General features: G+C 39.8%; 1 protein-coding gene across 1 annotated transcript in view; it reads left to right on the top strand.

Annotated features, from left to right (window-relative positions):
* GRHL1 (grainyhead like transcription factor 1) overlaps positions 1 to 26,206 on the top strand; it is a 49,293-nt gene that overhangs the window by 2,117 nt on the left and 20,970 nt on the right. Inside the window, exons 2-8 of the mRNA XM_028099513.2 lie at positions 1,091 to 1,277; positions 4,119 to 4,189; positions 6,499 to 6,889; positions 7,902 to 7,978; positions 9,389 to 9,545; positions 9,738 to 9,849; positions 10,813 to 10,907. Of these exons, the coding sequence (XP_027955314.1) occupies positions 1,091 to 1,277; positions 4,119 to 4,189; positions 6,499 to 6,889; positions 7,902 to 7,978; positions 9,389 to 9,545; positions 9,738 to 9,849; positions 10,813 to 10,907 (1,090 nt within the window). The remainder of the gene's footprint in view (positions 1 to 1,090; positions 1,278 to 4,118; positions 4,190 to 6,498; positions 6,890 to 7,901; positions 7,979 to 9,388; positions 9,546 to 9,737; positions 9,850 to 10,812; positions 10,908 to 26,206) is intronic.

Raw genomic sequence — 26,206 nt, forward strand, 5'->3', positions numbered from 1 at the left:
TACTGATAATTCAGAGTAGTTTTAAACATTAACAATTTCTTTTCCTCAAAAAAAAAAAACTTCATTTTGCTGGAGTTCGTGTTCCACTTTTTCTCCTTATTGACTCATTAAATAGTACCAACTGAACAGTTGTTGAGACTGTTGACATTTCAAGTTTTTGGAATCAGTAATGTTTGTTTTAATCTTTAAAATTAAATCTTCTGTAAGACTTTACTAAGGTCTCCGTTGATTTTTCTGGATTTTTCCCACCAAACTACAGTGTTAAAATGAAACCGTTCTTGCCCAGTGTGAAAATCTAGTAAAGATTTTTAAAAACAAATTTCCCACCTATTTTCTTAAAAAGCTCTTTTTGTTCAGTGGCTTTATTTATTGTTGTAGATTCTTAAGTGTTTATCTCTAAGATAAACAGTTAACTCCCATGCCAGAAAATTATGCCTCCTTATTGATTTACAGTCCCCTTTGGCCACATTCCATGCTCAATCTGCTGGTAATCAGTAGAATATTCTAACTTTCTCATATACCCCCAAGGATTAAACGAAGTCGCTCTTTTTCTTTCCGCCCCCTCCTCCTCTCTCCCTGGTTTGTGGGTAGGAAAGTTTTTAAGGCATGGTATCAACAGGAGAAAGAGGGAAGTTAACATGTAGCAGCATGATGACTGAACCGCGTATACTCTCTTTAAGAGGGTACAGTCCTGACGGTAGATGTCTGAGGAGAATGGATGTTCTGTTTTGCCTTCCTTTGTCCTTGTGTTTGTTTACTTAAGTATTTGAATAGCCTGGCATTTTCTTGGAGTGTTTTTTTGTTTTGTTTTGCCAAATAGCATATCCTGGGTCACATGTATAGGTTAACTGCAGGTTCCCTGGCTGTCTCAATACCGTATGTCTTACGGGGGGAGGGGGGGTACCCGTTGGTGTGCATTCAACTGGGTTGTCTCCTTGTTTTGTCTTAATTTACTCTGCTGGGTGGGTCGTTGGGCTCTTTTATTAGAATATCAAGGAATTGGTTGTTTGGGTCTTTTAAAAATTAGCTTATGGTGCCTTGCGGTAAAAAGTGAGATCTATCTATATATGTGTTTTTAATTTCTCTGAAGCAAACGGCCGGTATTGGTTCTTCAGAATGAAGCACTTTATCCACAGCGGCGCTCCTATACTAGTGAGGATGAAGCCTGGAAATCTTTCCTGGAAAACCCTCTCACTGCAGCAACCAAAGCGATGATGAGCATTAATGGAGATGAAGACAGTGCAGCTGCACTGGGCTTGCTCTATGACTATTACAAGGTAGATGTGCCTTCCCTTTTAAAAACCTAACAACAGTCCAAGATGCACTTGATTCAACAGCATATAAAACAGTAATTTGCTGGTAGAATGTAATGCAAGTTGCTTCTCTAGTGACTATAAATAGTTTAATGAGTGCTTTGACTTACTGTGGTTCAAAGCTGAAAATCTACCATCATAGAATCAAAGCGTTGTTTTTAAAATGGGTGAAGTAGCCCCTGTTCTAGCTCGATCTGAAAGGTGAAGCTCCCATAAGAGAAGACGGTAGATGTGTCTACTGAGACTGAACGTTTTACCAAGGAGACTTCTTAGTGCCCTGAAGAGCAGACAGTGGTTCATTTACCTGTGCTGTAACCTTTATTCTGATGCAGTCGGAGTGATTTCCTTTTCCTTACATGATATCACTGCCCTCTGATTTGATTGTAGGATTCATGAAGGAAAAAAAGCTATATTCTAGTCTTGGACTTCCTAGTTCTAAGATCAGGACATATTTTGTTGCTTATTTCTATAGATTAGTCTTAATTAAATACAGTCTGTTCTCTGCCTGGAGTTTTATGTGATGTTCCTATCTGGAGATGGGTATCCTCATCACTGTCCTAATAATACTGGCCACCACTTACTGAGTACCTCTTTCACGCTACACACGTTACTGGCATGCATGTTATTTCTGATCCCTCCAGAAAGCCTGCAGAGTATGTGGTATGATCCCTGTTTTGCAGATGGGAATAAATTAAGTTCACGGGTCACACAACTAGTATGTATTGCAGCCAGGATTTCAGGCCTGGTCTGGATTGTGCCAAAGTCATCCTCTTCAGCATGCCATGCTGTCTCCTGTGGAACGGCCTTTGCTTGCTGTAATCTTTGGCATTCTTCTTTCTGCTCAATAATAGTATGTGGTGATGGCTATATATCACAGTTGATTTTTGCCATATTTTTGTTTTTAAAACTTCCAGACCTATAGAAAACTTCAATTTAATCAGATGATTAACTCCCAGATACTTTCACCTAGATTCATCAGTTGCTTAGCTTTTGTTACATTCTGGCACTGTATTCTTTCCTGAATATAAGAAATGCAGAGAGTGGAGGCGCCTGGGTGGTTCAGTCGTTAAGCGGCTGCCTTCAGCTCAGGTCATGATCCCAGGGTCCTGGGATCGAGCCTGGCGTCTGTATCCCTGCTCTGTGGGACGTCTGCTTCTCTCTCTCCCTCTGCCTCCAGCCTCCCCCTGCTTGTGCTCTCACTGTGTGTGTGTGTGTGTGTGTGTGTGTGTGTGTGTCTTAAATAAATAAACTCTTAAAAAAAAAAGAGAGATGTGGAGGGAAAAAAGCAAAGAAGATAGCTTGACTATGATTACCAAATTAGGGTGGGACCTAAACAAAAGATTTCATTATTTTCTCGTATGAAACCATGTATCCAGCTTGTTGTGTTTGAGAGACTGAGGTTAAGTTTTGTTTTCTTTTTTTCCTTTGAATATGAAGGGAAACTTGTGTAGTAACTAACGATGCTGGAAGAAATCTTTGCCTGGGAAGTAGAGCTGAAGAATTCCTTCGAAGTGGAATATCTGTTCTTATATCTTGTTTTCTTGACTCAATCAGTGTAAAAATCATAAGTTCCTAAGTATTAATTATGAAGTTTGAAGTGTTATGTATTTGTAACTGAAACTTTTGAGAATGGGAGAAAACCAACAAGTTTAGTGCCAGAGAGACTGATGTAATAATACTGACTATAGGGGTTGTATGTGTATGTGTTTTAAATAAAGGGTCCTAAAAGTATTTTACAACTTAGGAGGAGATAAATCATCATGTCTGTCCACTAAGCGTGACAGTCTTAGTACTACTATGTCAGGCTTCTTATGACAGGTGTAGCATTATTTTCTTTTTTAAATGAACTGATTTCAGTTCTTTGGTTATGACCATCTGTCATTTTTACATAATAACTTTTTAAGTAGGCTCCACGCCCAGTGTGGAGCCCAACCCTGGGCTTGAAGTCATGACCCTGAGATCAAGACCTGAGCCGAGATCAAGAGTCAGAAGCTTAACCGACTGAGCCACCCAGGCACCCCTACATAATAACTTTGATAAAGCTTTAAAAGCACATTATTAACACATGAAACAATTTATTTTGTGTTTAAAGGTAATTTTATTTATACATTCACAATGAAAAGAGTCTCAAACATTTAGCAGTTCTGGAGTACATGTTTGTAATTAGTCTCAAGTGGGTTGATGTCTACAGTACACCTATAATGTTAGCCTGCTTTCACCTCCTGTGTAAAGAAGAACAGAATCAAAAAAAGGCATAGAACAAACTGAGTTTGATTTGTCCTTTGGGTATCAGATATATGAATCCCAGAATATCTGGAGAAATTTATCATTTGAAGCCAGCACTTGGATCTTGGAAATGAACTGTTAGCATGGCTGATCCTTTTGATTGTGCATTTGATCTGAAAGGAGGGGTGGTGAAAAGGAGCAGCGAGGACGCTGAGAGTCCAGTTGTGTTTTCAGTAGCTTCTTCTTTATTCCGTAGCGTGTAAATAGGTAAAACCAAGCCAGAGGTTTTTTTTTTTTTTTTTTTTTAAGAGATTCAAACTCAATGACAAAGTAAATTTGTGATGCCCTGAGTTTATTTGGCAACTAAAGAATCGTCAGTTTTTACATATTAACCTCGTGACAAGATTTGTAAGCTCTTGAGGGCAGACACTCTCTTATTCATTGTGTATCCCCACAGCCTGGCATTTAGTAGGCAATCCAGTAGACATATGAGTGGTTGAACTTAACTGAAAAATAAGAGGCTGAATCTAGACTCCACTAAGTGAGAACTAAATTCTATCATGTTTGTTAATATCTAAGGTTCCAAGAGAGAGGAGGTCATCAACAGCAAAGCCAGATGTTGAGCACCCAGAGCCAGATCACAGCAAAAGGTAATGTCTAATAGAGAGCATAAAATAGTACTGTTGTATTTTCACAGGTTTCTGTGAAAATAAAACAGGAGTTTAAATGAAAAAGCTCTAGTGGAAGAGGTAGGTGATAATTACCATTCTGTTGCTCTGAGAAGTTGCCAGTTTCTTTAGACATAGTTAGTTGCCTTTTCTGCAAACCAAAGCATTAACTTTCTTTTTCTGTGGAGGGATGTGTTTAGTAATAATGTAAGCAAACTGTTCCCTTATTTGTCTTTGAGTCTCTCTTGAGAAGGGTGTGGCATTTAATGCAAAGGTGGGAGTCCTTAAAAAAATATTAAGTACCAATGATCTTGAATAACGGCCTAAGTAAAACTTAATGAAGTAGCTGTATTCCAAACTCTTGTTGAAGTTATTTTAGATTATTTAGGTTAAAACTTTGAGAACATTAAGGCTTTTATAGACGTGAAAAATAATTTAAATGTACCTTGTAAATTTCCCTGTGTTCTGTTGTAATAGAAATAAATAGATATTTATTTATTCATATTATCTATCAATCTATTTATTAAATATATTTAGAGAGTGCGAGAAGGGGGGGCAGAGGGAGAGAGAGAATCATAAGCAGACTCCACACCTAGCTCGGAGCCCGACATGGGCCTCGATCTCACAATCCTGAGATCATGACCTGAGTTGAAATCAAGAGTCTCAACGTGTCACCGACTAAGCTTTCTAGGCATCCAAGAGTAAAATATTTTTAAAGAAACAATGATCACTCAGAATCCCACTATCTCAATTACTTACTCTTTGGGTGTGCATGCACCTTTTATGTGGTTGTGGTGTGTATTCACATTTGGTAGTTTGTGTTCTTCTACTTAATCCCTTCCATAAGTGTTTTCCATGTTGCTATTTTAATCTTCATAATTACCTTTTGGAGAAGGACTTATGGCTTTTATTATGTTACTTTTTATTATGGGTATTTTCAAACAACAAAAGTAGAGAAATAATATAAGCCTATGTGTATCATTACTAGCTTCAAAAGTTACTAACATAATTCCTCCTGTTTGATCTACTCTACCCTCTTCTCCAACTTTTAAATTAATTGTTTATTTATTTTTGCTATAGCCTTTAAGCAAAACTTAGTTATCCTAACATTAAGGCTCTAATTTTTTTTTTTTCACACTACTTCAAAGCCTTGACAAACAACTTTCTAGATAGCTTTTTCCTTTTTTTCTTTCATTAGGATAAATTCTTGGAAATGAATTTATGGTTCAAGGTTAGAACATTTCATTGATCTGAAATGTACAAAACTGCCAAGTTGCTTTTTTTCCTTAAAGGTATCAGCCTATATTGTTTGAAAATTCATTAATTTTACCCTGGACTAGAAATCATCTTCTGTTGCCCAGAATATTTATTAAACCAGAAGTAATTTTATGCAAATATATCTACCGATACAATGTAACCATCAGTTTCCTTTTGGTGTAGAGAAAGCCAAATAAGCATAAGTACTAGGAGAAGTGGTGGCCAAATGATAAACGTTCATATTTCTTGAGCCCTTTTGCACCAGGCATCATCATACACGTTTCAGCACCTCGTCTCATTTCATCCTCATCACAACCTTGTGAGGATAGATAGATAGCATTATTACCCCCATTTTATAGATGAGCATGTACTTACTAAGAGGTAAAATAGCTTTCCACAGGTCACAGAATTTGAACCAAGGCAAAATGACTCTAGAGTCTGTGCTTGAAGCACCATACTGCTCCAGCCAGTTATGTTGTTTTTTTTTTTTTTAAGATTTTATTTATTTATTTGACAGAGAGAGACACAGCAAGAGAGGGAACACAAGCAGGGGGAGTGGGAGAGGGAGAAGCAGGCTTCCCGCCGAGCAGGGAGCCCAATGCGGGGCTCGATCCCAGGACCCCAGGATCATGACCTGAGCCCAAGGCAGACACTTAACGACTGAACCACCCAGGCGCCCCCAGCCAGTTACGTTTGTAGCTTCAGGCTTCTAGTGAAATCTGACCACTGTATTAGGATTATTGAAAATAAAGTGCAGTAAAGGAGAGCTCTGAGTTCTCTAGATTTCAAATGAAATTTTACTTGATACTTTTGGATTTTATGACTGATTAACCATGAAGTCTTTTTTTCTTGCTCTAGTAATGGGTTGTCATTGCCATTTTCTATTTATTTGGTATCACTCAAGTGTATTATTATTATTATTATTACTATTGCACAGGACCCAATGGCCCATTGCCATTAGGAAAATGAAAATTGTCAAAGAACTGTATCAGCATTGAGTTTGAAAACACAGTTTTCTTTTTTTTTTCTTAAAGAAACAGCATACCAAATGTGACTGAGCAGTCCCTCATTTCTGCTGGAGAAAACAGAGTGCAAGTACTGAAAAATGTGCCATTTAACATTGTCCTTCCCCATGGCAACCAACTGGGCATTGATAAGAGAGGCCATCTAACAGCTCCTGATACAACAGTCACTGTCTCCATAGCAACAATGCCTACCCACTCCATCAAGACAGAAACCCAGCCCCATGGCTTTGCTGTGGGAATCTCTCCAGCAGTATATCATCCTGAGCCCACTGAGCGGGTGGTGGTTTTCGACCGGAACCTTAATGCTGACCAGTTCAGCTCTGGTGCTCAACCCCCAAATGCTCAAAGGCGAACTCCAGACTCTACCTTCTCAGAGACCTTCAAGGAAGGCGTTCAGGAGGTACAGGAAATGCAAGCATCTTCCTAAGACGTTTGTGTGTTTGTATAAGTATTGGGTTCCACCTCTTCCTTGTTATGTAAGCTTGAAACTCAGCCTGAAATGAATGGATTAGGAACAAAAGATTTTTTTTTTTTTTTTAGCGAGAAAAGGCCCATGGGTATAATTTGTAAACTAAACCTATAAAACCAGAAATTATTATCAAGGGCACATGGCTAATCTTACCAGCATTTGAGTTAACAATTATGATTTCAGCTAAGTGATTTGTTAGAGAAAGAGAACCCCATACATAATCTTCCATCAACAACAGATATCTCCACATAAATCTGTTTTCAGCTTTTGCCCTGGACCAAAACAAGATTCTTGCAATTGGTCTCAATATAAAATGACTTCTCATGTGTTTGCTTGGTTTCTCTCGGTTGGTAGTAGAGTCAGGGAGGCAGTAGATGTTGATGATGAATGCATTGTGTGAAATTTACAGATTAACTCCAAATGCTTTGGGGGTTTTGTGGTGATGAACACCTCTCAGGTAAAAGGGAATGAAGATGTTTGAAGCCATATTTAAGTCTCATGGGTAAAGGAACATCCCTCTGCTTATGGAGTTAGGAGTAGAATAGTAGCCTTTTCTGAGGAAATGCACCAATCCATCCAGCACTGGCGCAGACTTGATAATGTATCTTCACTTGGTGTGATGATCCCTAAAAGTCACAAGATTTTGGTGGCAGATTCTAGAGTTTGAACAGAATTGAGATGTGTGGGGAAGTTGGGAAAAAGGGATAAGGCAGCACTCTGGGGGAGTACCTGCATAGATTGTCTTCATCTAATTGAGTGGCATATAAAATGGATATTTTTCTTTCAGAATTTTTTTGTAGAGTTACAATTTTTATTTTAAAATGAATATCGAATGAGTAATGGGTTGCTGTAAGCCACATACTTCTGTGCTGTACCACATATTGGTCTTTAGTAAGCCTGATAACCAGTTAAATAGTTGTGGCTTATTACATTGATATTTCAGGTTTTCTTCCCCTCGGATCTCAGTCTACGGATGCCTGGCATGAATTCAGAGGACTATGTTTTTGACAGTGTTTCTGGGTAATAGTTGTCTTTTAATTTGATTTTTAACTTTCAGCTTTTAATGACTTTTTTGTTAATTTGATATTGGAAAATCAGAGGTGGCTTTGGTGGTATTATCTTTGCTAGAGGACATTTGCTTTAGTGAATTTAATTTTGAACTCTGTACTGTGTTTCATGTTTCTTTCATTCTTGGTGTTGGTGCTTTTTCTGTCCTTCAGTTTCTTTATGTGGTGGTAGAATGGAATCTAAAAGAAGAGATGAGGGGATTAAATTAGATCTCTGAGCTCCCTTCTGTTTCCAAAAGTGTATAATTCTGTGAGAATTTAGGAATAACATCAAGTGGATTTTTTATTACCCTCACTAGTGGTAAAATAAATGAAGTCAGCTTTTTTCTGACCCCGACAACCTCTTCTTTTAAAACCTCGCAAAATTGTACCTCGTGCCGGGAATATGAGTATCTTCCAAGTTAATTATGAAAATGTACAAACACCTTCAGATATTTTTTAAAAGCATTTAGAATTTCATTTTATAATTTTGTCTTATGCATTTTTTGTATGTTGTATTTTGGAGTAAAAACAGTTTATTTTTTAAAGTCTAGGATTTTATGGGAATTGAGATTTCCCTTAAAGACCTGCCTCAAGGTACAGGAGTCACAAACTCAGATGCCTTTAGGATCTAAGATAGGCGTCAGCAAACTTTTTCTGTAAAGGATCAGATAGTACATATTTAAGCTTTGTGGGCCTTACAGCCTCTGTTGCAACTGCCCAGCTCTGCCACTGCAGCACAAAAGCAGCTATAGATAATACATAAATAAAGGGTGTGGTTTATTCCAATAAAACTTTATTTATAAAAATAGGTGTAATTTTCCAACTCTGGTCTAGGAAGGTTATTAAACAACTTGAGGGAGATATATGCATGTTACTTTAAGGTGATAGTAAATGTAGAGAACTATGTAGTGCCCATCCAAAAACATTTAAATTACAAGCAAAAGTAACAAAAAGTGCTGTGCAGACCAAATCGAATTCAATCAGAGGCCTACCAGCCACCTGTTTGCAACCTTTGCTGAGTAAATACCAAATTGGCAGCATGTCTTGTGAGATTTCCTTCCAAAGTCCTTTTCAGCTTCTAGTATTTTTAATATCTTTAGCTTTTAAACTAATTTTTAACCTTATTACATCATAGAATTTTTAGTAGGCATTTCGTAGCCCCACATATGAGAGATTTGAGAATATCTGTGTTACTTAAGATTATATTTATCGTGCAAGAAGTAGCAAATGCTATTTATAATATGACGTAGTCAGTTGGATGTTTCCTGGTAGTTGGCTATTTGCATACATCCACACTGAAGCATTTCGAGATCGCGCTAACGCATAAAGAAAGCTTCCAAAAGAGTGGATTAGAGAGCTGTGGCTTTTTTTTGTTCTTTAGGAACAACTTTGAATACACCCTAGAAGCCTCAAAATCGCTTCGACAGAAGCCAGGAGATAGCACCATGACCTACTTGAACAAAGGCCAGTTCTACCCTGTCACCTTGAAGGAGGTGACCAGCAGCGAGGGGATCCACCGGCCCATCAGCAAAGTCCGAGTAAGTTCTGCTCTTAGTTCTCTTCTCCAGAAAAGCTAGTCAGAGCTTAATATTCCTGGGTCTGAAGAAGATCTAAATGAAGATCTAAAACTGCAGTTTTCAGCTTTAACTGTAAAATAGAACACTAAGTAAGATTTCCAAAAGATACTCACCCTTTAGTGTCTTTATATTATAATGCCTTCTCTTTCATAGAGTGTGATCATGGTGGTTTTTGCAGAAGACAAAAGCAGAGAAGATCAGTTAAGGCATTGGAAATACTGGCACTCGCGGCAGCACACGGCTAAACAAAGATGCATTGACATAGGTAAGTAGCTCCAGAGCCTGCTTTTATTCCCAGAGGTGCAAGCATCCAGTTTTCCAATTCCAGTTATTTTTGGCAGTGATCAGCTTCCTGCCGAAAGCATTTGAATTTTTATGCCAGCTACTGATCTGTTCCAAACACTGTTCTCGGCCTCCTGGAATCAGTGCTCTTAACATTACTTCCTTCATAAGGACATGTGGCCCAAGCAGTGGCTCTCCAGATGACACTGGACTAGAAGCTCTAGAGCTTGTGTGCATAAGAGTGCCCTGCTCTTTGGTCTGCAAAGTTTTTGAGGTGAAATGTCTTCTTTAAGAGCTACTGATTATTTGTAGATGATGGTAAAGTCGGGAGAAAAAACCTAAATAAACAAGTAAAAGCAAATACTGCTGGCGGGCACTTACCTAACCATCTCCCCTGGTTACATGTTGAACTGTCCTGCTAGACTCTCCTGTCTTTAAAGAGACCCTGTGATGTATCACTTGGGGTATAGCGGCAGACCTGGGCAAATCCGTATTTAATGAAGTGGCTTTATGAGAATGGCTGTTTTTGCCGTGTATATAATTTTAGCATAAAACCCTTGTCTGTATCACAAGATGGTCCTTTATCTTACTGTTACCTCTTTTGTCTTTTGTAACGTTCTCTTTTCAGAAAAATTAAAAGAGCTGAGTTCTAATCTTGGTTCTCTGGGCTAGTTTTGTGACCTTGGGACAATTACTTAAACTTTTTAGTCCCAAATATCTTAATTTTGACATAATGGGAAAAAATTAATTATGTCTAAGCTTACCTGTATTTTAAAAATCCTGTGATTCTTTTTCTTCATCTTTTGAACCTTTTCAACCCAACAATATGTTCATTTACATTTTTCGGAGACAATAATATGGAAAACGGAATCTTACTTTGAACTGCTACAATCTCACTTTGGAACCAGAAATAACGATTTCCCTTTCTCTTTCATCACTTATGTAGCTGACTATAAAGAAAGCTTCAATACCATCAGTAACATTGAGGAGATTGCATATAATGCCATTTCCTTCACTTGGGACATTAATGACGAAGCAAAGGTAGGTAACGGAGTCCAGGGACTCCTCTGCTTCCAGCTTTTTGAGGGAAAGTGGGAGGAGCTTAATGATTTGACGCCTGATTTTTTTTTTTATGGTTTTACATGTTTTTGTTCTTTTGCTAAGGAAAAGGGAGAATAAGCTCAGTAAGAGGACAGGTTAGAGCCATTAAGTCATGAAGTGCATGAAAATGAGACAAGACTTTGGGAGAATTAGCTGTTGTCTCATCAGCTGTGCCCTTCCTTCCAACTTAGCAGAGCCAGCTAGATTCGTGACTTTCTCTCTTTTCATTATTTTACATTTTTTTTGAAAGTACAGCTTCTTCCAGATGTTATGAAACTGTCCTTGTCCCCTCTCCTTCCTCCAGAAAGGACAATTTTTGTCAACCTGCTTCAGCACGCGTGGTGCAGTGCATGAACCTGCAGGTGGTGGGGGAAGCCTGGCACTGCATGCTGTTTGTCGGGGCGCCTGACGCCCCATTTCCTGTGCTCCTTTTCCTTATTTGCAGAGTGGCATTAATACCTTCCTCTTCCCTCCTGCAGGCACATTGTGTGGATTATTGAACCAATGCTCATGAAGCTGTTGGGAGTTTCTTCAGAAAGGCTCTTAAAAGTTTTTGTTAGCAGTACTCACCTACCATTACTTTCAAATACAGCTAGAGTAAAGTTCTCCTCTCTGGGGCTTTTCCTCTTGCAGAGTTGCCTCAATTCACATGATCATTTGGATCATTCTAACTGGAGTGTTTGGTCCTTGCAAGAAAAATTAAGCATACCCTTAAGTCTCTTTCTGCCCTTCCCACAGCATTCTTTTAGCATAATCCCCCTTTCCCGGAATTATAGGGGTTTGGTATGTAGTTTTTTCTTTAGGTTACTTGAAAAATTGGCAGCTCAGTCGTCACAGTAGAAACGCACACTCATTTGTGGGCAGTGGTGTGGAGCCGATGTTGAGTGTGCGTTGCAGACTTGCTGTTTGCGGGCCACTGCTCTACGTCCAGGACCAGGTACAAAGTGAGGACCACCTTTCTGTCCTTCTCAACCTTTTTTATTTTTTCTCTTACTTATTCAATGGGAAGTTTAGCAGTGATGGAATAAGACAGCATTAGGTATTAGTTATTGCATAACTTCATTTTTTACTGCCTAGGGTTGCTTTTAAAAAAAATCCTATGACTGGATTCTTGAGAACGTTGTGAACTTTGCGTTATAATTGCTTTCCTTTCTTATTGGTGGCGTCCTGTCTAAGGCAAAAGTGTGTCTTCAGTGGAGGATATGGTGAGCTGGGTCTGCCAGCCTGGAAGGAAGTGTAGGTTATTGCATTCGCATGAAGGGCTTCTTGCCGACCACCTTGATCCTATACAAGTGTCCTCAGTTGCTTAGTCCAGAGTCTGGCACTTGATTAAACTGTGAATTCACTACAGAAGAACCATTAAGAGGAAAAAAACTTTTCATTTTATGTAATTGTTGCTACAGTTACTTTGAAATTAAATATCATAGTAGGACTCAGCAGCCTATAAGCACAGCTGGCCCTGTGCCCTCCGGGTGCTTGTGTTCTTAAAGCAAAATAGAGATAGACTTCCTGTTTGCCATTAGGGACTAATTGAGAAATCGTGGAGGAGGTGACTGGCAACATCTAAGTCCTGAGTCTACCTTTCTGACTTACTTGTGACCTTGGGTTTAGTCCCTTAGTTCACTAGCTCAGTTTTCTCCCCTCTATCCCCCTAGGAAAATAAAAAGGCTGTGGTGGCCAGCTCTCTTTTTCATTGGCACGTCATCAAGATTAATAAGCACTTGTCAGAGTGCATGGCGATCTGGGCGGAAAGGCCCGGCATGTGGGCAGGGTGTTCTGTTTGTCTGATGTGTCACTCTGGGGTGGGAGTAATGAAAGCCCAGATGATGGGTTAGGATAATGGCTGCTTTCATTCCGAAGACCTTCAGCATATTTGTATTAAAGAGAAATGTTGTTGGAGGTGTGTCTTAAGTAGCCTTAATAGCTACTTGTTCATTGATGTAGGTAAATTCAGTTTTCATTTCCCCTTCCAGACCCCCAACGCTGACTTGGTTTTTAAGCCTTTGCCTGCTACCGGAAGGAGTTTGTGCCATTTCTTAATGAGGCTGTTACCTTTTGATGCTGATATCAGGCATCAGCTTCAAGCGTGTGTTGGAATTCAGTATCTAGATTCTTTGCTTTCCCTGGCCAAGTTGATGTTTTCTGTTTTTACACTTAAAGTAATTGATGCCCCAGGGAAGCTAGAGTGAACACGTATACATGCAGAATCTTGTATAGATTTTTTAAATTTTTGATTCTTTTTCAAAAGTATCCACTTTCTTTGCCCACTTTCTTGTTCTCATTTAGGATACATTTGTTGATTCTTAATTCCTGTTCATTCTCCCCCACAAACGTAAGAGTATATATGTGGCATTCCCTTTCTCCCCAACACACTTTAAAAACAAATCTAATATCCCCTTTTGGCCGTGCCAGGATGAGTAAAACCAGAATTCTGGCCCCGTGTTGACATCTGAATCTTCCTGTAGCTTCTGCGGCTCACTTTGGGGGGTGACTATGTTTTGAGGACATAGGAGGAATCCTGAACACCATGGCTTATGTTCCAGTTTGGGAAGAACACTGCCCAAACTAGACTTATCATATGCTGTCCCTGTATCCACTCCCGTCCATCAGTGTTATCATATACCTGCTCTTACCATAGGAACTTGAAGAAATCATGTAAAAAGTCATGTCATGAGTTTTCAAGTGGCAAGGAGGAGGAAGCTGCTTTGAAAAGCCGAGATAGCTTAGAAATAGTCCCCCAGGTGGCCCTAACCTCTCTGCTGTACAGACCTATTTCAGTTCATTTTCCTGTCTTCCACACGAAGTTAGATTTGTCTTGGTAGCCGGTCTTCTTTTAAAGAGGCAGACACCTCTTTATAATCAGATTTCTTCCCTTCAGATATGCAGCTGAGATCAGCTGCTTGAGGTAATTTTGGCAGGGAGAGGCATCCACCTTTGAAACATTAAAAGGTGCAGCTCTGGTGAGGTGCTGAAGTTTAGAATTACTGAGTTCTGAGGGCATTGGTCTCATGGGAAAGAGAGGACTAGGAAGTGAGAAGGGCGCATGAGGAAGGTGGGAGAAGGTGTGCACTCACCTTCTTGGGCTATATGTATATGGCCCGAGCCAGCTGTGCACCTCCCCCATCCCAGGGTTCATGACGCAGCAAATAGCTAGTGTCTCCTCTGACTCGGGCACTGCGCTAGATCCAGGCCAAGAACACTGGTATTGTAAATCAGGTATATTGCCGGTTAAAATAGGCTTTTGTGGGATAGCTTGAGATCCTAAATATAATATCATGAAAAGGGTGTTTATATCACTTTGCAGATGAACTTTGGAGACGCTAATAATTTATAAATTGGGATTGTCTGTCCTATTCCAGTTACAGTATTTCTAGAATCCAGTGGTTAATTCTGGATAGGCTGCACATCTTGGCCTTGAGTTTTATTTCTTGCTTGGTTTATAAATGTAAGAGTTTACAACAGCATTGAGATTTGGTTAGTGATAGGAAGTAAGAGCCTCTCAAAGCCTGAAGATCTAAAATAAATAGAGGAAACAGAAGTTAGGGAGAGAGAATTAACTTCTTTGAATGTTTTATGCTAGGCACTGTGCTGAGGTGCCTTCCCTGTGTTTGCACTTAACGAGGCAGTGCTACCTGCTCAGTACCCCGAAAAAAGCACTCAGTCCTCTAGATGAGTACATGTTTGCTACTTGGTCATCACAGTGAGGCTGTCTGAGGAGGCAAGAATCTAGACCTTGATGGACAGAAAGCGTTTTTGACAGGAGAATATTTTAAAGTATAGCAGCACCTAGCTGGCTCAGTCAGTGGAGCCTGTGACTCTTATCTCAGGGTGGTGAGTTCAAGCCCCAATGTTGGGGGGTAGAGATTACATTAAAAAAATAAAATCTTTAAAAGTAAAAATTCTCATTAATAGAGTAGCATTATGGCCTCACTTATAAATTCCCATAGTAGAAGAGCACTCTGCTAACGAAATAATTTATGTTGATTGTTAGATAAGTGATGTTTAACTACAGAGAAATATAAATTATAGCTGTATTGGAATCAAGTGAGAACTGGGCCAGCCAGCTCTGAGGGAGCCCTTCGTTCAGGGCAACGCTGATAGGAAGGGATCTCTGTTGGTGGACTAGGGACACTCCGAGTTCTAGTTACCTAGACAATACGGCAATAGGAGAACAGCTACAATCCAAAGCAGAGCTCAGGTTTTCTTTGGTCATCTGTATGTAGTTGTGATCTCCAGAATATTAAGCAAATTTTTTATTTTTATTTTTAAAGAGTTTTAGAGAGTGCACACGGGCGCCTATGTAAGTGGGCATGCGTGTGAGGGGGGTGAGGGGAGCGGCAGAAGGAGTGGGGAGAGAGAATCCTAAACAGGCTCCATCCTGAGCATAGAGCCCGATGTGGGGCTGGATCTCACCACCCCAAGATCGTGACCTGAGCCAAAATCAAGAGCCGGACACTTAACTGACTGAGCCACCGAGGGACCCCAAATATTAAGCAAACCTTTTAAAGATGTAATGGACCCCGGGGATATAAAACATCTAACAGATTTTTTCCAATAGCGACTTGTAAATTTTTACACCAGAAGGTGTGTTGCGGTGCAGCTACCATTCACAAGTTTGATTTTTAAACTATCAACAGCAAAGAACTTCCTGTCAGACATGCATCAAGCTCCTGCTAGAGGAAGCAATATCAAGAAGAAGTTAGATGTGGAGTCTAATTTTGTTTCATTGTCTTGCGCATCCATGGCTTAAAACAACCTGGCCTTTTTCCTCCAGAGCTGTTGTGGGGCCTGGTTGCTTTTTCAGAAAGTCTTCATTAGACCTTCAGAAGGCAGCACTCCATTTCATTCTGTGATTGGATTTTTCCTAGATAGATGGAATGACGTCTTTTTCTTGGTGGCCTGATCTTATCTGTGAGGGATGACAGAACCAATTTCTACACATTTTGTCTCTTCATGGTCAGGGGGAAAGGGGGGGCAGTCAGAGATAGGGCAAAACCAGAGCATCCCATTCTCTAGAGGAAAAAAACCTGTCAATGAGAGCATTTTATGCTTTTACTTTTAAATATGACCCATCAACTCTAAGAAGGAATACCGAGGCATTCTGAAGGATTGTCATTCTGAGCCAAATGTTTTATATATCTTGGGAGAAGCTCATGTTACAAAAGAAAGAGGATTAAAATAGAATGCACAGCCTGACTGGGGTACTGAGCAGCTTTACCATGAGGGGCCTGTGTTTGGATGCAGCTTTGGTATCTTTCCCTTTTGTCTTCTTGTCTCAGCAGAAAGTGTGGAGTTCCTGGTGAGGGATTATTGAGGCTTGCAGAGTTCATTCTGTCAGAGGGGTGTAACCATTCTGGTAACTTGAACTTAAGACTTTTTGTAGGTGCTTGTGGGATGCAGGTTTATGAGTTTAATAACAGTTTGTTGTTTTGTCTAAGCATAATATTTGGAATTCATTGTGAGAGTAATTTTTAATTTGTTTGGACTGAGCATATTGCATGCATTTATAGGGATTCCATTCTAGTGAAGCATCAATTAAGTGCTCTATTAAAGTGAGGTGTTGCCATGTTTGGTTGCATTAAGCAGGGACAGGTTCGGTTTGTTTCACAACTTTAAATTTCCAGTGTGAATGGGAGGGAGGAGGGAGAGAAGTGAGTCAAATATTTTACTTGCAATTGCAATTAAATGCAGGCAGGTGATTTAAAACAAAAGTGTATACTCCCTGGCCTAAATAGAAGTCAGGAAACATTGCTACTTTTAAAAAACAAAGGATAAGAGACTTCTAATGTCTAGGCAGATGCAAGGCTGACGCCATTGAATGGGATTATCCCTGTGTTCTCTCCTTAGAGCCCCCAGGGTGGGGGGGAGGGCAGGGAAGGGGAACGTAAGGTAGCCATGCAGGCTTCTGAATTGTCATGCATTTGACTCCAGGTGTTTTAAAAGTACATATTTATCAAAGTAAAAAATAAATTTTTTGGTGCCAGAAACATAGTCACGTTCCTTTAAAGGTGGTAATGAATAGTCTTTTGAGTTTTAGTTTGATCGGTTTTGGAAGTGACAAGAAGTTTTTGTTGATGGGAGACTGTGGAGAATGCCTTTAATTAGCTGATACGGAGTAAATTCTTAGCAATTGGAAAGTTTGCTTTGAAGAAACTGTTCTGGGTCTGATCAGGAGGAAGGTTTCTTTTTGAAACTTCTTACATTTCTTTTTGTTGGACTCTGGCTTGAAAGTATTTCGCGTTGTATACTCTAGTGTCTAAGCAAGAGGTTCAGCCAGATGGAAAATAAAATGCACTGAATCCTGGTGGAAATTTAGAATGTGCAGGTAACAATAGTGCACATTTATTGTAGCACACGCCTGAGGGTAGGAGCCCAGCGCATTATGTTTTTGATTGGACAAGGGAGACACTTGGCAGCTGAAGAAAGCTTTGGTTTGCTAGTGAAACCTATATCTTGTGAAACAGGTTTGAAGCATCATGTCTTATCCGCCATTTGTGCCGTCACTTGAATTTGTTTTTCGTTCTTTTTTTCTTTCTTTTTTGGTCAAATTTTACCCCTTCCACCACCCTGCCACTGTCAAGAAACACTGAGCTCCTCTCCAGAACTTTCTTCTTTGACAGCTTGTCACCTCAACCCTTCTTCTCCAGGTCCTTCCTGGAAATTCCATCTAAAGTGGTTTTATAAATCTGTCGTTTCAACCAGTTTTGCTCCTTGTGAGCTAAATCGGAGAACTCTCGACTCCGGCCTGACATTAGTAGTAGTGACTGGATTTACCTGAGCAGTAGGGGGCCTTGGAGTTCAGGTTTCTTTCATACAGCAGATCTTCGCGCAAGACTCCAGATCCTTTAGTAAATATAAGTGAACTCTCTACATTGATTGGTCATTTGGGGACTTTTTTCTTTAGCTTTTTTAAAAATGATTGGAAGTCAGCTTGCCTGCCAAGTCTGCCCTTATGACCCATGTGCTTACCTGTCCCATTCTGAGCCTAGAGATGCTGGAATGTGGTCTGTATTTGCCTTGTGTCACACCTGCATCCAGTTCTGCATATTTCACAACAAACATCCTACTTATTTGGGACAACAGGTGCCAAATCACTATATCTGCCAAGTGTCCGTAAGTTCACCAGGTCCCCCTTAAAGGCTCTGACAGAGGGAAGTCAGTATGTGGGTACCTCCAGAATGTCTCTGTGTGTCTCTCTTCCCATCTTCTTCTCTGTTTCTCTGTCTCTGTTTCTCTCTCTTCTCCTTTTCTCTTTCTTTGTCTCTGTGACTTTCCCCTGGCTCTGTGCAGTCTGTGCAGAAACTGGAGCTGCCCTGTGGGTGGTGTGGGAAGGCAGAACTGAGAACACAGAAAGGGTGAGGACTTGTGAGAGCCTTGTTTTTTCTTCAGGGAAACACCCCATGTAGAGGTGAGAAGATTTTAGGTTAGTGCCCTGCTCTTCCCAGATCCCTCTCCTCCCTACTCTCAGCCCTCCGATTCTTTTTCTTATCTCTTGATGGTCGTTTGATAGTCTGAGAAAGCACAAATCCTAGTGGCACATTTGGAAGCTTCTAGTTCAGGCTGTGATCATTCTGTAGGAGGGTGTTTTTAATGACCTCACATCATCAGAGTAGTAGGGAAGTATGACTGCTAGGATTATCCAGTGAATCAGTGGAAGAACTGGATTCTACTTCTGAGTTTATGACTCAGTCTCTGATACCTTCCTGGGCTTCATTAATTAGGCCTGCAAATGCGGAATAAGTAGAGGAGCTACAGGGATCATACAGAACTGAGATAATCAGGGTTTGTTTGTGTTTGTTTGTTTGGTTTTGACTGGGGAGGAGGAATATTGATTAGGATTAAGTGTCTGCTCTATAATGCTCAATAAATGTTCCTGTCGATTTAGACTTTAGCCAAGAATTGGATCTTGATTTCTTGGTTTAAACTGGTTCCCGTTCATTGGCTTCTGTTAACATTTATATCTTCATATCAACATATTGGAAAAGGGGTGATTTTATTCTCATTGATTAGTGCTGTTGGATTTAGGATGAGAATAAACTTTGTTTTTGACTTTGTGTTGTAATTACATATGTCAGGAGGTTTCTAACCAAAAAGAGCTACTTTTAGATGTTTTAGAGCGATCTTTTTGACTGATATGGAAGAGAGTTAAATTAGAATTTGTTCCAGGGTGTCTACTTTCAATTTAGTAGATCTAAAGTTAACATTCTAGGGATAAAATTATAAACTTTGTATCTGACTAAGCTGAATTCTAATACTAGATGGGGTTAAAATGAAAAAGATTCCCAGAGGCAACTGGGACTGTATCCAAGGTAGCTGCAGCTGTCTCTAAGGGGACCATGTCATCAGCTAAATCTTGTGACTTACATGAAGTCAAATAGGAACTGGGCACAGACTGCCCTTTGATATGAAGGATAGGGACCTTTCATTTCATGCCTCATGATCAGAGAACAACCTCTGCTCACAGCCATTTGGGGGTCACTTTTTCCCTGTTTTTCTACTTCTCGGGACAATTTTTCCATGAGGTGCTTCTTCAGTTCTCTCTGCTTCGTCATGGCAGTGTGGTTTCAAGAGTGCTGAGTTTGGAGCAGGAGATATGGGTCCTGGCTTTGTCTTTGCCTTCTATTTCCTGTGTGTCTTTTACTGTTTGTGTCTTCAGAGCCTGAGCCTCAGGCACAACTGAACACTGTCTCTCTTGAGTTAAAAGGTGTGGAGTAGCCGGAGTCTGAACCATATGCTGCTCATGCTAAAGGTAAATGTTTGTAGGGTATACAACAAATATTGAAGTACATTTTTGGAATATAAAAAACGTTTTTCAGTTGTGAGGTTTTTGAAGCATCTTTCATAGATAAGTCAACCAACTTTTCTTTTTTCTTTCCTTCTTTCTCCCAGATCTTTTCTCTTTTCCTACTTACGTTTACCAGACAGTTGAAACTCACTTGAACTATCTGTGCATTGTAGTATACAAATGACAGTATATAATATTGATATAGGTAATCAGGAGTGCTCTCGGCTCCGTGTGCTGACACTTTTCCAAAAGTCTGCTGTGTATAATCTGGTTTGCAAGAGCAAAACACCATTCTTCCTTGAAGGATTGTTTTATTTCAGTCATTGACCAATTTAAATTATTTCTAACATCCGTCCAGGAAATTCTATGCAAGGTAACTAATCTGTTGTTACTATGTGGAAGAACTGGCTTAAGATGTCATGTTGCAAAGGGTTGACTTTCTTAACTATACATTCATTCAGCAGATTATTTATTGTACTTCTCTATGCAAGAACTATGAGGACATAAAGAAATGATTCAAGCATAAAGCCTGTCCTCAAAAGAGATTATACTCTCTCTGTAATGATACAGGTCATAAGTGAGGTTAAAAAAACCCTGAAGATGTCCAGGGAACAGGAGTACTTTCAGCTAAGGGAATCAGAGAAGGCTTTATGGAAGAGAATGCACTTGCTGTGATTCTTTGGAAGGGTGGACCTGCAGAATATTTTTGCAAAGTCTATTTGATTGGATCTGTTTTCTTTTTCCGTATACCCCCCTCCCATAGATTATCTGTTGTGAATTTAAGTGGAAAAGAGGCAACTGGAATACCTTAGTCTAGAGGTGCTTTGACATATTGAGGCCCAGACCTTGTGTAGTGTAGAAAACAGCAGAGTGGACAGTACCACCACCATTAGTATGGCATGAAGCTACAAGTAAAGGGATAAAATGTATATTTATCAAATGCAAAATTGTTAGATACCTGCAATTTCCTTAATAGATGGTCACTGTAGAGAACGTCTTCAAGTGTAAAAGTGGGTAAATGCAGTAGAAGATCACCTCATTGCTCATTATGGGCTTTATCTCTGCTCTAGAACTTACCATCTCTCCCTCTGTATGTATATATATTTACAGATATATACATATATGTGTGTGTGTGTGTATATATATATGCAGATACGTATGTCAGTGAACCTCGAAATGCCATAATCTTTTCCAAATTAATTGAGGGTGGGTATGGGTGTGTGTGTGTGTGTGTGTGTGTGTGTGTGTGTGTGTGTGTGTATTTGATTTAATTATCCATTCAACAGATACTTATTTCATGTCCAGTATTTGTAAAAAGTTGCTTGGCATTCTGCTCTCTACCAAGATGACCTAGGTGTTCAGGTCCACTTGGAGGAAAGTTGTGAACATAAATAACCTGTGAACTTGGGCAACAGGTTAAGTAACCTCTAAGCCTCAGTTTCCTCATCAGTGAAATGGGGGCAGATTAGTACTGATTTCATAGGTTGTTTCGGGGGCCAGAGTCAGGTGCACTGTAAGAATACAGTAAATATAGCTCAAATATCATGGCAGTATGCAGTTTTATTTGGCTGGAGTTTAGGAATTTGGGGTCATTCATTTAGCGAACACATCGTTCTTATTGACCAGGCACTGCCAGGGTGCTTTGGGAATGTTTGCCCTGTTTGCTCTCTTGCTCACTGTCTCACTCTCTCTCAAATAAATAAAATCCTTAAAAAATAAATAAAAAGGATACATATATTATTCACATTTGAGAAATACTGTGGTTGGTAGTAGGAAACATGGCTGGAAAGGTAGATTGGTATCACATATGGCATCTTGAACGCAGAGGAATTTAATTGCTATTATGTAGACAGTGGTGAGCTATAGAAGATATTTTAGTAAGAATAAAGGATTAAGATTTGTAGTGATACTGTATTTGGCAATTGCCTAATGTTAATGAAGCAGTCTCTTCCATTTCATTCATTACCTGGTTTGTAGCCATTTTATTGTTCAGAGGGCTCTTTACTAGAGGTTGGGAGAAAGAAGCGTTAATTTGTGTAAGTTGATATTAGCTCTTTTTTTTTATCAAGTGTTTTTGTTTTGGGGGGCACTATTGTGTGTATTAAAGTTTTGTGAGGATTTGAAAGTTAAGATTTGGAGATAATGTGTAGCTTTTTGCATCCCCATGATTTTTCTGTCATTACTGGCATTTAATTCAGGACCATTTTGTAATAGGCATTGGAAGAAATACAAAAAATGTACTAAACACCGGACAACGCTTTAAAAATGAGTAACAATCTCTGCCATCAAGGGACTTAGGGCACTTATAATTACAGTGTGAGAGAGTGACAGAGGTGGTGAATAGAGGCAGCATGTTCAGGGCATTTGTTTATTCCTTTCCCTGACCTAGGCAATGAGGGTAGAGAGAGATGTGGTTCTTTACCCCAAACTGAAGCTCAGAGTCTGGTCGCAGGGAAGGGGGAGCAAGCTACTTGGTACTTGGTGTAATTCTATTTGGGTCATTAGGGAACGCTTCTCACAGCAATTCTGTCAATTGATAACTAGGTGTTTATCGATGAGCCATGTCAGTAGAGAATGGAATAAAGGTTATTTTAAAATTGAGGGGCAGAGAAAATGAAGGTCTCCAATTCCTGTAAAGATGTGTGAGACTGGAATGGGAATTTGGAGCTAGATTTTGGATGGCCCAGATAATTTGGATTCCTTCCTTCAGAGGGAGGAGAACCACGGAAGGTGGTTGTGATTTTTCTGGCCTCTTTCATTTTCCCAGCCTTCTGGGTGATGTCATGTGGATGAGTTCCCGTGACCTCTCATATACTCTGCTGAGCCTAACACTTTGTTACTCTGTTTAGTTTAAAAATCAGATCTCTTAAGAAGAAAACTTTATCTGAGCTGTTGTAAGGGTGGTTCATATTCTTAGCAAATCTAGAGGTTCACATTTTGAAATTTTTTATTCTACTCATTGAATAAACCAAATTATGAAAGTAAAAGAAAATTATTTTCACCATTATAGCAGCAATGTTTTAAAAACATACAAAGTTCTACCTAGTTGTCTCTGTGGGAAAAAAGAATTAAGACTATATCATTTGGATGTCAGGTTCTTGTACATGAATAATAATATAGAGTGAGTATTACTGTTGTAGTAAATTTTTTAAAGGAACAGCCTTTTTTAAAAGGTTTTATTTATTTATTTATTTATTTATTTATTTATTTGAGAGCGAGAGCACAAGCAGGGGACCGCAGGCAGAGGGAGAAGCAGGCTCCCCACTGAGCAGGGAGCCCGATAGAGGACTTGATCCCAGGACCCCAGGATCACGACCTGAGCCGAAAGCAGATGCTTCACTGACTGAGCCACCCAGGCGCCGAGAAACAATCTTTTTGTTCATGAAAAATATCCTAATACAGTGTATTTAAGTCAGCCAGTTTCATTATTTGGCTTCTGACTCAACTTTTTTAGTTTTTGTAACTTTTGATAAATTTCAAGTGCTTTTTTAACACTTTCTGTGAATTAGATGGGTGAAAAATATTTCTATAATTTCTCCCTGCAAGTGAAATTCACTTGTTAAAGCTCACATATCTGACTACTGTCTTTAGACTGGACAGTCAGCAGGTTTTATCAGAATTGTGCCTTGGTTTGTTGTGTTGCTAAAGGCCAAAAAGAGTAAGTGAATAAGGGGGTCTAAAATTTGTTCTTGGTTGCTTTTACTTCACTGGCTGGGAAAATGAGCTTCTGATGGCAGCCTGTGTTTCGAGCTTAGTGCAGCCTGGTGTCTTTCTCCCCCTCACTTTTTCTCCTTTGAGGAGGAACAGTAGAGACAGCAGCCCTCTGTGCGAACTGTAGTGTGTGGCTGCCGTAAGGCTTCCTGGAAAAATCATCATAAATCATTTCACGATCTGATTTCTTGTCGGTTCTGTGCTTATAAGCACTTGGAAAAACAATCTAGACAAGTTAATCTTTTGATAACATAAATCTTTATTTTGTTGTTTTCCTCACATTTTCAACTGAGGTCTGAAAACAAAATTAAATCTTTCGAAAAGTTTTAAGTGTGTGAATTCTCAGCCAAGAATGAGGAACTACATTAGAAAACTGGGCTGGACATTTGAAAAGGAATCTTGCAGAGCATCTTCGACCTGTTTAGCAGTTTATTTTTGTGGTTAGTTTTTTTCTCTTCTAGTGATTTTGGTTGGGAACATTAGATGCTCATCTTCTGTAAGATTTATGTTTCATTTGTTTGAATAAAAGCAAGCTTTTCCTCAAAATCAGTGGCAAGGAAGCGGTTATCACCGCTTGTATTTCATAGAGGGGTTGAATGTGTAACGATCATCTTACTTTTTACCTCTTTCCCACCCTCTGAGGAGATACTGCAGTTTTTCTGTAACCGTGTTATAGAAAGTGTTTTTCTCTGCACAGTGACTGTGGCCTGAACTTTTGTTTTATCTGGATTTGGGTGACTTGGCCTGTTGTTCTGCTTCTTTGGGCGGTTGCCCATGAGGTAGAACCAATTCCAAGTGTTAACGCTGTGATGAACAGACCATGCCTGTCTTGTCGCTGCCCCGGGACCCAGAGGAGCGCTCTGCCTCGTGTTTCTACACTTGTCCTCTCACCCATCTTGGGTGCTGCTGATGACAGATTTGTCACCTTCCTAAATAAGATTGCTGGAAACAGCTTCTCCCTTAAAACGTACTCTAGTCCCCTCCGTGAGTGTGAGTTGTATTGATAAAAAAAATACGGTTCCATGCGCAAATGACACGTTAGCAAGAGGTCCTTCTTAGGAAGTCACTTATGTGGAAATACTTTCTTGCTCTTAACTACATTGTGATGATGTAAGGGTAAATTGTTGTTCGAGCTCCTTAGAGAAGGGTTTGTTTAGATCAAGGCTCAGCAAACCGCAGCTCTTGGCAAACCCTGGCCAGCCAGCTGTTCATGGAGGTCAGGTCAAGCTTTATTGAAACGCCACACACCTACTTGTCCACGTATCGTCTGTGGCTGCTTTTGCACTGTTACTGTGGGGTTTATTTGTTGTATGTCATCCTCGAAGGCTGAAACACTGTTGGGTCCTTTTACAGAGAAAGTCAGCCGTCTCCTGGTTTAGATAAATACGTGACACCTGTTATGCATGTCTGCAGCGTCCTTCCTCTTAGCCATATTTATTCACTACTCCCTCCGCATTTTCCTTCTTTGGTGAAAAACATACGTGTTAAGCATGTGCTGCACACCAGGAACCAGAAGCAGAAAGGGCTGACTTGAGTGTTCTGTCTCCAGGGGTCTGCCCCTCAGTGACACTGCAGGTTACCCGAACACGCGGTTCACCCACACAGGTAAACCCCTGCGAAAATCAGATGTTCTGTGAGGAATAAACAGAAGCATAGTTGGTAGATTTTTAATAGGCTTTTTTTTCTGGTCACTATCTTATGAACTCTGAGCTCTTAAGGATTTGCATGATCTTACTGAATAGTAAGGTTGATCAGATGCTTTAATCTTTATCTTTCCATTGGTTAAATGAATATCATTATTTGATAGAGCTATAACTCTTAAAATTTTTTTAATTAAAAAACTTGATGGGATCCCTTTAAATACATGTAAGAATATCTGAACTCTTTAAAGAAAGGAAACCGTGTGTTGGGGCTTGTTTTAATCACCTGAAAGTTTTGGAGCCAAAGGAGACCTTTGGTGGATCAAAGTATAAGTATATAGAAGATTAATCACCTGACAGCAGTGGCTTTTATCCTGACTGATCACTGGAATTACCTGGGGAGCACCTAAAAAAGGCCTTGTGTCTGGAACCCACCCCAGGCCAATGAGAGCAGAACCTCTAGATGTGGCTTTACTGTCTCCAGGAAGGGCTGATGTTCTCTGGGTGATTCTGATTGAGTCAGGGGTATGAAGCAACCAAGTTCCCAGGCAGCGCTGATGCTCCTGGCGCCATGTTTTATGAACCTCTGCTTTATAAGATTCTTAATTCTATACGAGTAGTTCATATAATTACTTGAAATGGCAACTTTACATGGTTCTTTTAAAACAATATGATTTGTAAAAACAAATGGATAAATGTATTACACAAAATTATTGTCACTAATAAATACAGAGTTAGGGATAAAGGATTCATAATCTTTCAGTATAAATATAATCATAGGACTCAAGAGTTAGATGTGATATAGACATCATCTAATTCAACCTGCCTTTGACAGGTAAGGATCCTGTCCATGGTCACAGCACTAATTAGCGATGGAGCTAAAACTCTGATGTTTCCATTTTCAGACCAAAGCCTTTCCTGTTGACCACATATGCAAGATACCTAAGGCATCTTGCACTCTTGCTAGTTTTTGGTTGAGGCTTAAATGTAGCAAGTGTGCCCCCTTCACTGGCAGCAGCATGTACCCATGACTGTCCTGCTTGTTCTTGCTGTGGAGCCCGCTATGAGAGGCTTTGTGAGCACTGCCCTCACTTCTTTCTTGT

The sequence above is a fragment of the Eumetopias jubatus genome, unplaced genomic scaffold (genome assembly GCF_037043125.1).
Source record: "Eumetopias jubatus isolate StellerSeaLion01/CBP00866 unplaced genomic scaffold, mEumJub1_p1.0 scaffold_9, whole genome shotgun sequence".
NCBI lineage: Eukaryota > Metazoa > Chordata > Mammalia > Carnivora > Otariidae > Eumetopias > Eumetopias jubatus.